At 35.3% G+C, this 12852-nt stretch overlaps 1 protein-coding gene across 3 annotated transcripts in view; it reads left to right on the forward strand.

Annotated features, from left to right (window-relative positions):
* Nucleotides 1–12852, forward strand: part of negr1 (neuronal growth regulator 1) — a 141260-nt gene that overhangs the window by 65595 nt on the left and 62813 nt on the right. For all 3 annotated transcript variants that reach the window (XM_051111970.1, XM_051111971.1, XM_051111972.1), the window contains exon 5: nt 8914–9034. In XM_051111970.1, the coding sequence (XP_050967927.1) occupies nt 8914–9034 (121 nt within the window). The remainder of the gene's footprint in view (nt 1–8913; nt 9035–12852) is intronic.

The following is a 12852-nucleotide window of genomic DNA, read 5'->3' on the forward strand; positions in this document are numbered from 1 at the left end:
CTCTAATGATTATATTCATGCACGGACACATGCATTTATGATTTGACATATTCGAATCACTGAAAGAATTTTCAACTTGTACAGCTGTATTCATCGGGTTATGCGGTACATTGCAGCCAACCAAGCATATGTTAAAAGCAAGGCCCGATTTTATGGAACATTGAGATTTATCAGAGAAGAAATGCACTGTTACTTGGCACAGTCCAATGGTGACCCATCATTTCTGTATGATTTGAAGTGTGACTGAAATCGTGGACGGTTTCCCAGTCGAGAAATGGCAAATGTAGATTTGTGAAAATTCCTGAACGTTGTAAAGCAATAAAAGGACCTCTTTGTCTGCAAGACTGGATAAGAAGGATACGGGGGAGGCCCTTGGATGGCATTCAGTGTCATTTTACTTCAGTAGAAACCTAACATAAAAAACTAGCCAGAAGAAGTCAATCTTAACAGTTGTCCAGGGCTTACAATAGGCTTTTGAAATCAATGAATGACATTACCTCTCTTCCAAAACCTACTGAACTGCCTTGCTGTCTGCTGCATACATAGGCAGCAGTTGATTTCAGTAGTTGCTGCTAAGATGTTGCTAAGCTAACGGCACAACATTACTATATAAAAACCATAAAAGCAAAAATTTTGAGTAAAATAATCTACATTTAAATTTTTTATTTCATTTTTAGAATATGCTACTTATACTGGAAAATAATCAAAGATGTAAATAAAACAAATTATTGGAGTACGATACAAGAAAATACTATTTAGTGTTTCTTTGTTTTAAAATTCTTTAAAGTTCTTTTTCCTTAGCACATATTTTAGCAATTATCCAAAATTGGATATCATTTGCAAAATTCATCCAAAACATTTTGATTTCAGATATTCTTACCATGAAAATGGTACTTTAAATCAATTACCAGGCTCATCTCCCTAGTTTGAAGTATCATATAACAATTTATTAACCAAATTTTTTTCAAATCTAGACAAAATACATATCATTAGAAAGGCCTGAACTTTGAATTTCCATATTCCAAGGTTATTATTTGACTATTTTGTGACAGAAATTTATCAATTTATGACAGGAAAATGCATTAAAATAAATGAAATCTCACAGAAACCTACATTTTTGTGATGTCAACTTCAAATTTGGAACATAGACAAATGGCTTTGGTTTTATGGCAATTTTATATTTCAAAATATGTTGTAGAATATTTATTTAACTTGCTGTTACAGTTAAAAAAAAAACAATTTGTTGAGTCAACTTAAAATGTTTTGTTACCCTACTGCCTAAACTTTTATGTTCAGTCAACTCTAAGTTTAGTCAACTTAAAATGTTAAGTTGTATTAAGTTTGTATTGGTTTGTTAAACTTAAAAGCTGGGTAAGTTACCCAGCTGCCTTAACTTTTAAGTTGAATCAACTCAAATATCTAAGTTGTCACTTAGTACAACTCAACATTTCAAGTTGACAAAACTTTTGAGTTGACTGAACTTAAAATTCAACAACAGATTATTTTAAGTTAACTCAAATTGTTTTTTTGTTTGTTTTTACAGTGTGCTTGCTGTTTCTTTGTAATTACTTGTGAAATTTATTAGCAATTTCTGTGTAAAAATGTTTCTACACCATTTTTTTCAGCCTGTCTTGTAGTTCTGGCATGCACTGGACACACATATTGCTTTGTCCTTCACCATCTGCTGTGATGTAAATGTCGGTTGAAACTAGAAATTAAAAGTAATGAAAGGCCTCACTGACTGAACCACTCACCCCCCAAAGCTGCAAACTATGTACCTCTGACGCACATGCTAACCGAAGACCGTAATGCATTTCCATAGATGGCTCTCTGAATTATACGCCTTTGATATTATAAGGCCTCGCAGACAAATAACGGCTTGTCTGGAGTGCCCATCTTGACTGCACAGTACAATATGGCTCCTATTCTTCAGCATGATAGGTTAAAAGCCAATTTGTCTATTTACATAGATTTGTGACACTGTGGCTAATGATTTCATTCAACTCAATACTTTTCTCCACAGTGCATATTCTCTGTGGGACATACAAAGCCAGTGTTCCCTTAGCATGAGTGTTATTTATAAGGATTGGATGTGTTAGAGAAAGAACATGATGTTATTCTTGAATTTTAAATGGAAAACTTAATGAATTAATAAATCTCGGCTGCTAAACCCAGTGCTGGCGAACAGAATGGGACAATGAGGTGGAGACAGCAATTGAAGCAGTCTCTCTGTTTATAAGCTGATAAGTCATGGACTGATGAGTCCATTCCTTAATTGTGAAGAAAACTCATTTTAGCCTCTGGCTGAAGAGGTGGGTTATTAATTGATCTTGTAATTAAAATAACATGTTATATTTGTTGGGAGGATAAAGGTGCAAGACTGTATAAATCATCCCTTCCTCTGAAGCGTCATGTGATAAATTAATTATTGTTGCTTGGGAGATGTGCCAGTTAGTCATTCTGTACATCCACCCGACAACAACATCAGTGAACTTTAAAGTCAGACATGCTGTGATGTTGTGGAACTTATTAGGAGGAAAAATAATAAACTGGATTAGCATGCAGTTTCAGTTCAAACCACTAACCTCTGGCTTCAGTGTGATAATAGAAAATCCTTTTGAACTTGATTTAACTGGTGCTCCTATTAAATGTTTTCCCTTGAAAGATCAGGTTATACCAAGCCTAGATTTATCCCAACAATAAAAATATCATTCAATAGCAGTCTATTTTGAATTAGTCAACCAGCGTTTTGGTACGTGTCAAATCTGTGCATGAAAGACGAATCACAGGCGCCGAACCCTAGGAAACCTTGTTTGGCATATATTGACGTATTCACCGATTTGCGAGGTGCTGTGTTCACAGGTATTCTAAAACATAATCTCTGCCTTGTCATTTTAATTTGCGTTTGTGATCAAGCCGCAACTGGCAAATTTGTCAAACAGTAAGCCCCGCAGCATCCATTTTTCATGCCAACTTTGCTATTTTCAGACCCTCCCATCTGGTACGAGCTTAGAAACTCACCAATGATTTACAGTTGCACTCTTTTGTTATGAAGCCTGTAAATGACTGGGATTGTAGGGCTTTTGTGGTTTTTGCATTAGCAAATGCTGGTGCGTGATTGCTATAATGAGAACTCCTTAAAAGACTGATGTAATTGAATCTTAGAAGCTGTGCTATGAGTTTTAATGATTTTTGTGTGGATTAATACATTAGGATTTGTGCTGTCTAAACAGAGATATATAACAGTATAGTTCACCCAAAAATGAATTTTCTGTCATGATTTACTCACCCTCATGTCGTACCAAACATTTATGACATATAGTCAACCCTCTACAATGCGAGTAAATCACTCACGTATGTGACTAAATCTTCACTCTGGACAACTAAATGATGTCTAGCGTTAGCCATTGGCTAATAAATTGTTCGATTTTACTCACCAGTGTGTGAGTTGGAGGTGAGTTGTGCTATTTTTCAGTTCATCTCAATGGATGCGTAGTGTACCTGTATTTGACGTGCCGTAAACTCTACTGTTAAGGCGCACGACTCGCTTTCACTTTGCTGGGAGCACTGTTTTTCACACACATGTGAAGAAAGAGAGCGAGAGTCTTACATACCATGCAGAATTGACATATGCTACATGTAAACAATATTCTTTGTTGCATTTTCCTGTCGAGTTCATTTGGAATTCTTCATCTTTTAAAGGGGACATCAGATGCCTATTTTCCACAAACTGGTATGATTCTTTAGGGTCTTAATGAAAACTTTATAACATACTTTAGTTAAAATTTCTCAGCAAACACCTTTTTTACCTTGTCAGAATCTGCCCTGTTCAGAGCGAGCCATTCTGTTGCATGTTCCTTTAAATGCTAATGAGCTGTTCTCACCCCATGTATAAATCTTCTAAACTAATGAATTTAAAGTAACTCCTTTAAATGAATTTAAACTAACTCCTCATAGAGATTTAAACAGATCAACACCAAATTTGCTCAGTGTAATCTAAAGCCCTTTGTGACGTTACATTGTGAGGATCTTGAGTTTTTGTTGAAGCACGTGTGCGTGGCTGCCTGACAAACTTTGATATTTCGCCATGAAACAGGAAGTTGTTATAATTCAGGTATGCAATGTCCGATCAGCCCCAAAATTCACATGTTTGATATGAGTCTTGTCCTGAACACATGCCGTGCCCATATTCAGTTATAGTCATAGTGCCTCCTGCAGGCAACAGGAAGTGGCATGTTTTATGCTCTAACAAACTCCTCACAGAGAATTAATGACATCAGCATTATATTCCGTCTACTCTAAAGGCCTCAAAACTAGCCCAAAAGTAGCCTAATCACATTTTGAGGGGGGTCCACCATTAAAAATCGCGTTCTGGGGGAAAATACACATTTTTTTGGTGGGGTTCCCCTTGGTAAAGTTAGCATTCCAGGGGCTAAATATGACGCTACTGTCGCTTCAACCCGTGGACATGGAAAAACAACCTGCGGCAACAGTGTTAACATAGCCCAATACCGCGGCTGCCGTATTGGGTTCAATATTTCGCCATGGGAATAGGAGGTGTTGTACCTCAGCCATGAAATGTCCGATCTACCTCGATAAGGATCCTGGCTTGAACACATCTAAATATTATAATACAATATTCAGTTATAACCATTGGACCATGTTGACTGTCATTGTATGGATAGTTCAAAATGTTCTTCAAAATATCATCTTAATTGTTTTTGTTATGTATGCTGTGCTGATTCTTGTTATGAAAACTTTTTATCCAAAAGCAGTCAAGTGAGAATTTTGTCTTTTGGCACATCAGTTCTAAATTTAAGCTTTATTTATTTGATTCAATTTTTTTACCATAATACGATGTATCCAAAGACTAGCTGAAACATTCACTTCTGTTGTGGTTGAAAATATATATTTCGATGTTTGAAATTGGATGAGTTGCATAAATTCTCTCCCTCCGGACCCTTTATCACTGCAGTATATGTGCTCAAACGATTTTAATTAATGTGAAAAGTTGTGGTTGCAGTTGTGGCTAATGCTTTGTTTTCCTCCCTGGGTAGTTCTTGCTAATGCAGCTTTATAATGAACTGGATCATCCCTCAGTGAGGACAGATGCAGTGGTTTGTTAGATAGGAGAAGTTAGCTGTGTGGATATATATCAGAGCCAGCTTCTCTTGTGCTATTAGGCAGCCTGCCAAGGCATGCCAATAGCTTACAATACAGCACAAATCTCAGTGATGAATGACACAGACAGATACATACCATATCTCACCCTCAGCAGATTTCAGCTGCTCTCAAATCTCTTGTTTTTATGTGCAAAACACATAAGCTGAATTAACTTGAAATCCACTTGTGTAACCTCCAGTATGGAGGTGTTTTTGCAGATTTGAGGCATGTACACACATACAACAGACGCGTTGATGTTTCTAGTAAATGCACACTTGGAGTCTCTCACGTTGGCTCTATATGCAGAGAATTTTCTGGTTCTGCTTCTGAATGCCGTATTATAGCATCCAAATCCATTTAAAGTAAGCTCACACTGATTAATGGGCCAGAGAAGGTGTGAAATATTTCGACTGCATCCCAACTGAAATGTCAGGTAGTGTGGCAAATGTTTGAAGCGAACGGGGCAAGAGATTCAGTTTTCTGTTAAAGCCTGAACTTGGCATCACAAATCCAGACGCTCTCATATCACCTGACACCTGATTTGAATTGCCAAAATATTCCTCTCTGCAGAAACTGACAGCTCTAAATATTCGTTTGCATGTATTTCAAATTGCTTTTGACACTTTGCGTCAAGTTATAGAGTATGATTATAAATGAAGAATGTATTGAATGTATTGAATCATCAGCTTAGAGATGTGTGTGTAATTGAATTCCATTATCACCTTGATTCATAAACATTTTATGGTGTGTGGACCCTGTGTATCCTCTGTCTTTTAGTCAACATGGAATCAAAATTGATCTTATTTACATTATTTTAGTTATGATACTTACATCATATTCACTTTATTATGTTATGTATCTTGTAATTACGGGTTGACGAATATGTGTTTATCAGAGCAGATGCCAATACCGGCTATTACAGATCAAGTAGACAGATAAGCGATATTTTGAACTGATATATATATATATATATATATATATATATGTCTGGGGTAAAAATGAAAATGAATGTCAAAATTAAGAATAACAAGGGCTCTGACAAAAACTTCGTTTAAATGCTTATAATTGGTTTATCGGCAAATCTGTTTTTAAAATGACAGGCTGATAATCGATCAACCCCTACTTGTAATTTGATTCAATTCTCATATATATACATACATACAAATTTTGAATAATTAGGGTTTTTTAAAATGCTTTTCGAAGATCTTATGCTTATCAAGGTTGCATTTATTTCATTTGTAACCCTTTACAATAAGGTGTCATAATACATAATGTGTTAACTAACACAAATGAGCAATTAACAATATATTTATGACACTATTTATTAATTTTTGTTAATGTTAGTTCATAAAAAAAACATGATCTGGTGCCGTTAATTGTTTGTTCATGTTAGTTTACAGTGCAGTAACTAAAGTTAACAAAAACAATTTGTGATTTTAAAAATGCATTAGTAAATGCTGAAATTAACATGAACAAAGATTAATAATGCTGTAGAAGTATTGTTTATATAAGTTCATGTTAACTAAAGTAGTAAACTAATGTTGCGTGTATATATATATATATACATATTTTTTTTTTTTTTTTTTAACGTAGTCGTGATACACTAGCATTCAAAATTTTTAGGTAAGTATGATTAAAGTAGGGGCAAAAAAAAAGTTAATATAATGATTTTATTCAACAAAGATGCATTAAATTGATCAGAAGTGAAAATAAAGACATTATTAATCTTATATACTGTAAAGAATCCTGTTTTCAACATTAAAAATAAGAAATATTTCTAATCATTTGTAACAGCATAAACCACTATTTAGGCATTGTTTTAGCAAACTCTATATCATGTGTCCACTTTCATAATCTAACCCCACCTTTCCTATTTGCTCATGTTTCACTCATCCTCACAGACATACATCAGATTACTGAAGTAAAATGGGTTCTAAACTGCATTTCACTTTGATTTTAAATTCTCTGCACTCTCAGCCTTGTCCTTTCCGCACCCATATATTATAGGCTCAGCAGTCATTTGTCCTCGCCTTTGTCATCAGCAATGTGTTCCTTTAATCTCTTATTTTATGTTATCCTTAAATCTTATGCTAGCCTGCTTCTGTGATGTTCAGGTTATGTAATGCTCCCTAGGCATTTTCATGGGCTGATGCCTGTACTGTAAATGCATGATCCAGCCAAAGCACAAGATTCATCCGTTGCCACTTTTTTGGATCAGACAGTCCTCTCTTCCAACATATGCCAAAACTCTGTATTCAAGCTGCGTTGATGTGTCACACTGCTATTTTCATACCTTCCCAGGAGATTGTGCAGTGAAGAAATGATGAGCAGCACAATATCACAGAACAAAATTCTCAACACAGTGATTACAATGACAGATATCCATGTTCTTTAGACATGCTTCTCACCATTTTTGATTTCTAGGAGTATAAAGAGTCATGGAAATTTCTTATTGAAAATAATTATTATTTAATTCAAGTGACTGGTACCTGACGTGCAAATGGTACTGTATACTGTATTTTTTTTTTTTCTAATCACAGTGAATAATGTTTCTCCCTCACAGTCATTTAACTAGAAAAATAGTGAGTTTTTTCTCACACTTACTGTTTCAAGCTTTGAATTTCAAATGCTGCGAATGAGTTTTCCCGATATGTGAAATGAGAGAAACTCTCACTTCCAGGTGCAATGCGGGGAAGCTCATGCCTTTACATTTGTTAAATGATGTAATGTGTCTACGTGACATGAAGCCCAAAGTCTGAGAACATCATTCCTAAAAACCCCTTGTTACTGTTCTCACCACAATGGTGGAAATTTCTTTTCAGCCCTCAGAAAACATGAAACGTATTACAGTGAAGGCCTGGAGAACTTCATACCTTCAACTGTGGAGTTATAGAAGGGAATGTCAAAAATTCAATCAGGAAAAAATAGTCTGAACACAGACCTCAATAACTTGCAGGTGATTTTCAAAGAACGAGTTGCCTGGAATATAAATGTCCCCCACTCAAATTCAGACATAGCAAGTAATTTAACGCTAGCTAGAAAGACATAAGTGGATCACCTGCTTGAAGGGAGTTATTTTCAGATTTTTTTTTTTTTTCTATATCGTGTTCAACTTAGTATTCTGTACAGGCCTGCTTTATTTGTGTGTATATTAAGTATTATGTTATTTCTTTCATAGCCTTTTTCTGCATGTCATTTTGTATTTGAACACACGCCATTCTAGTAGCTGTTTACTCCTGCTATAAGAAATAATATACAGTGAAGATTTATGTATGATAAACATTTCTCTTTTTCCATTGAGAGAGGATTGTTGCGTCTTGACTAGCTGGAAAATAAAAATTCAGCCTGTAGTTAAAGCTCTCTCACTGACACCGCGCGAGAGATTTACACTGCATTTGTGAACATGAAAGGGCCCTCATTTTACATGCACATATTCAGAGAACCTTCCTCAGCTCCCCAGCCTTTGAACAGCCATTAAACAATTTATCACTGAGCAGTTCATTTCATTTCTCCAACCCTTGGGACGAATGGTATTTCTCAGCATTGCACCCATAAGATTTACACGTGTTGACCACTCTGAATCTTGTTGCTAATTCGTATCTCTCTCTTTCACATGACTGCAAATGAAAACTTTGCGTTTTAGAAGGATTTTCCCTCTCTGGCTCGGAGGGTTAGTTTATTTGAGTTAGCTTATTATGTGTGTGTTCACTCTTCCCCTAAATCACATTGGGTTTTATTTTCTTTCTGTAGTTCCTCCAGCAATCCATGAGATGAGAAGTCACGGGGTTCGACCCGGTCAGATTGCCCTGCTGAGATGTGAGGCAGCAGCTGTCCCCTCTCCAGTCTTTGAGTGGTACAAGGGAGAGAAAAGGTAAAACCAAGAGTGATAAATGATAAAAGCCTTCATTTCATTAGCTTAGCCGTACAGTGATCATTTGTCATACATTATGCATGTTAAGTGAGTTTATTTGTGATTCAGAATGCTCACCGGAGAGAAGGTTAACGTCGGTCGAGGCCGCTTTTTGTGGCAAGCGCGTCTGCGTAAAAATGCAATGTTTTGATCAGTATTCATTTGCAGTCAGTACTTTTGTTGAATCCACAGAATAATTACAGTACAATTAAACTGTACAGCACCACTTTTTGAGAATTTCGCCTTAGGTTTAATCGCCGAACGCTGATCTAAAGCTGTATTACAGTCTTTAGTAGTATTAGTTTAATAGCTATGGATCTGCAGCTTATCAAATATGACAAAGTGTCTTATTAAACAGTCTTAATTTCGGAAGATAGTCACTCTTGGCACAGCGTAAGCTCTTGAAAATCACTTTTGCAACTTAACCGTCATTTTTAACTTTTAATTAAAGTCACACACTTCTGGCGAAAATAATCTAACTTTCTAAAAGAGCTCTGAAGCAAGCCATATGAGCCATTTGAGCAACACAAAAACATGTCTTAATTGAGAAGTCAGCTTTATGTGTTATTTCAAGTGTTGGTTTTAACACATTATGTTTTTTATTTTGTGTGTTGACTTTCTGAAAGGAAATTCTAGTGTTTGCATTCAGGGAAGGAATAGTTTTAGGGCTGCCTCAGCTGTGTTGAAATGAAATGTCAAATCAGATCCATGTTTAACTCTGCCATTGTCATGACACTCAGTAAGCTTCTAGTTTTCTGTCAGCTGTGTACAAGTATCAGCACATAATGTGGCTTTCAATTTTTGCAGTCTAAAGTTGGCTACAGACAGTTAAGTAGATGTAAGAGAGATAAGACCAATCACAATTCAATATGCAAATGAATGCAAGAAAGAACGCCAATATGCAAATATTCATCACTGTCAACACAATGAAAAGCACTGGCTCACTGCTAGTTATTCCAATTTATTGACAACATTTCAACCTCTTTCTGGGGCTGTCGGTTTTTTTTGGGTTTTTAGGTTTTTTTTGTCATTTTCTGTGAGCATTTTTTGTGGCTGTGCACTAGCATTTTTTCTAAATGTGTATATGTTATTTTTAGGTTTCTACATGTGCAGTGCCAAACATTCTTCACTATGCCAGTGGGAGATTTTTAGAATTTAGTTAAAAATTAAATGAAGAATTTATAAAAACTAAAAAATTAAACCCAAAAATGAAAATTCTGTCATTAATTATTCACCCTCATGTTGTACCAATACCTTCGTTCATCTTCAGAACACAAATGAAGATATTTTTGATGAAATCCGAGAGATTTCTGACCCTGCATAGACAGAACATTCAAGGCACAGAAAGGTAGTAAGGACATCTATAAAATAGTCCATGTGACCTCAGTATTCTAGTCACTTCATAACATTAAGGTTGAACCGCTGATTTCACATGGACTATTTTAACGATGTTCTTACTACCTTTCTGGACCTTGAACGTTTCAGTTGTGTTGCAACTTGCAGGGCCAGAAAGCTCTCGGATTTCTTCAAAAATATCTTAGCTTGTGTTCTGAAAATGAATGAAGGTCTTGCGGGTTTGCAACGACATGAGGGTGAGTAATTAATCGGAATGTAACGATATCAAAATGTCACGATATGATAATATCACAATATGAAGTCCACGATATGATATTTATTTCAATATAAAAAGACAGAAAGTTTTGAAAAGAAAATTTTGTACATTTTAAAGTTAAGTTCTTCTATCTAATGCACTTTAAGAGTTCAAAATAAGAGCTTCAACGAAAACTTGACTCAACCCTCATTTTATTTGTAATATACTGTCTCAGTCTAATTTACATTCACACTGGTGTTTTGGGAAGCCAAACAAATTAGAATATAATAATAATATTAACTACAGTGACAGTGTATGTTTTACAATATCCATATATTATAAAACAATCGCACTGCAAAATAAATGAAAATGAGTCTTATAAATATTTTTTTCTTTAAACTACAGTAGGGAAATTACAATACTTCTTACCTAATTTCTACAATGAAAGAGATATTTTGAATTTGGACTGCAGTAACATTACCCATTTAAACCGCTAGCTGTCAGCAATTCATATTGTACTTTTAAGGCTTTAATTTTAACGGAAACAGCCGGAGAGCTTTTATTTTGAAGAAAAACTCCACCTTCAGTGAAAACTTACTAAACGTGTCTCACTACAAATCTAGTTGAATGCTGTAATCATCTGCCGTGAAAATAAAGCATAATTGATGGTCGTTGCATTCTCAAATGTGCGCTAAACTCACAGCCCATCCAATAAACGAGTTCACTGCATTCATTCACTGTGAACGGAGCCGTTCTGAGGTGTGGAAAACACCGGATCACAGGCTGATCGCCTGAATGAAGTGTGCGCTTCACTTTGAAACACACAGCAAAAACAGACTTGATGAAGGGATTAATCTATATTTTTGATAGATACTATGTCAAAGCATAATCCCCCAAAACACACTTTAAAGACCTTTTATGTTAGAATAAGAAGTTTACATATATTTTAAACAACTTTTTGCTTTGGAAGACCCATTGTTTCATATCAACATGTGACCACGACGATCACAATATCACAATATTGATAATATCATTACATCCCTAGTAATTAATGACAGAATTTTCATTTTTTGATGAACTATCCCTTTAAGGCTGACTTATATGGAGTCTAGCTGAATAAATCACTGTGTAGATTAAAAAAAACAGCACTGTTAATAACATTTGATTATGTTTTCAAACAGCCATATTAAGAAACTGTTATGAACTGTGGTAATAAAATGAGAAAATAAATCAGAGGTAGGCTCAAGTCTGCTTCTAAATACACCATTTTAATACAGTTACATTAAAGTAGAAATACGTACAAACCTATATATGTTAGGAAGCTCTGTCTTACTATCTTAACCCTGCATTTTAATTGTATGTTTGTATAACCTCATCACTAGTAAAGAGCATTCCAAGTCTTCGCACCAATCAGCGTTGACTCAAGTGGTGGTTCTTGAATTTAAATACCAAATTACCCCATTACCCGTCATTTACCCACTCTTGCTGAGTACGATCTGAATCAGCAGTTCACACTGTGCTAATTGTAATTATAGGCTTCACTCAATTTATTCAAATTGCAAAGGAGGCTTATTGGCATTGGGTCTGTACTCCGTTTAATCTAAGGCTTTACATTGAACATTGTTGATAAACTGTCTGTTTCACTGTATTTGTCTGAATGTGCCTACTCAATGCTGAACTAACAGCTGAGAGGCACAGGAAACAATAGTTAAAGAGAGACCAAGTTGAAGAAACAGACACAAATGATGCAGAGTCAGGAGCTGGTTTTGTTGTAATAAGATAAAATAATCATGAGAAATGATAATCGTGAGTTAAATGTATGTACGTTTTTCTAAATGTATTCCTAAATGATAGTTGGGTCTCTAAATGAGATATTTTTGCAATGGAAAGCACTTGTAAAATTGCGACTCCCTTAAATATAGTTCTGTTTTTCAGTTTATGTAATTCTTTGCTAATAACAGGGGCTGAACAGAATGTTATACTGTAGCAAGGTAATTCCAAAAAGTTTTTAAAAATATTTTTGTGTATAATGGCCAATAATAACACTCAGATACAGTGGTAGCAGTGGTCTTTTGTTTAAAGAAAAGTTTTTGTTCTAATTTAAGCAAGTGTCTGCAGGAGACAAGCTGCTTGAGAGTTAGGGGACAAAAGGTCAGCACATCGCTTTACCTGCGAGAGTAACGTGGAT

This window comes from Labeo rohita, chromosome 6 (genome assembly GCF_022985175.1).
Source record: "Labeo rohita strain BAU-BD-2019 chromosome 6, IGBB_LRoh.1.0, whole genome shotgun sequence".
Lineage (NCBI taxonomy): Eukaryota > Metazoa > Chordata > Actinopteri > Cypriniformes > Cyprinidae > Labeo > Labeo rohita.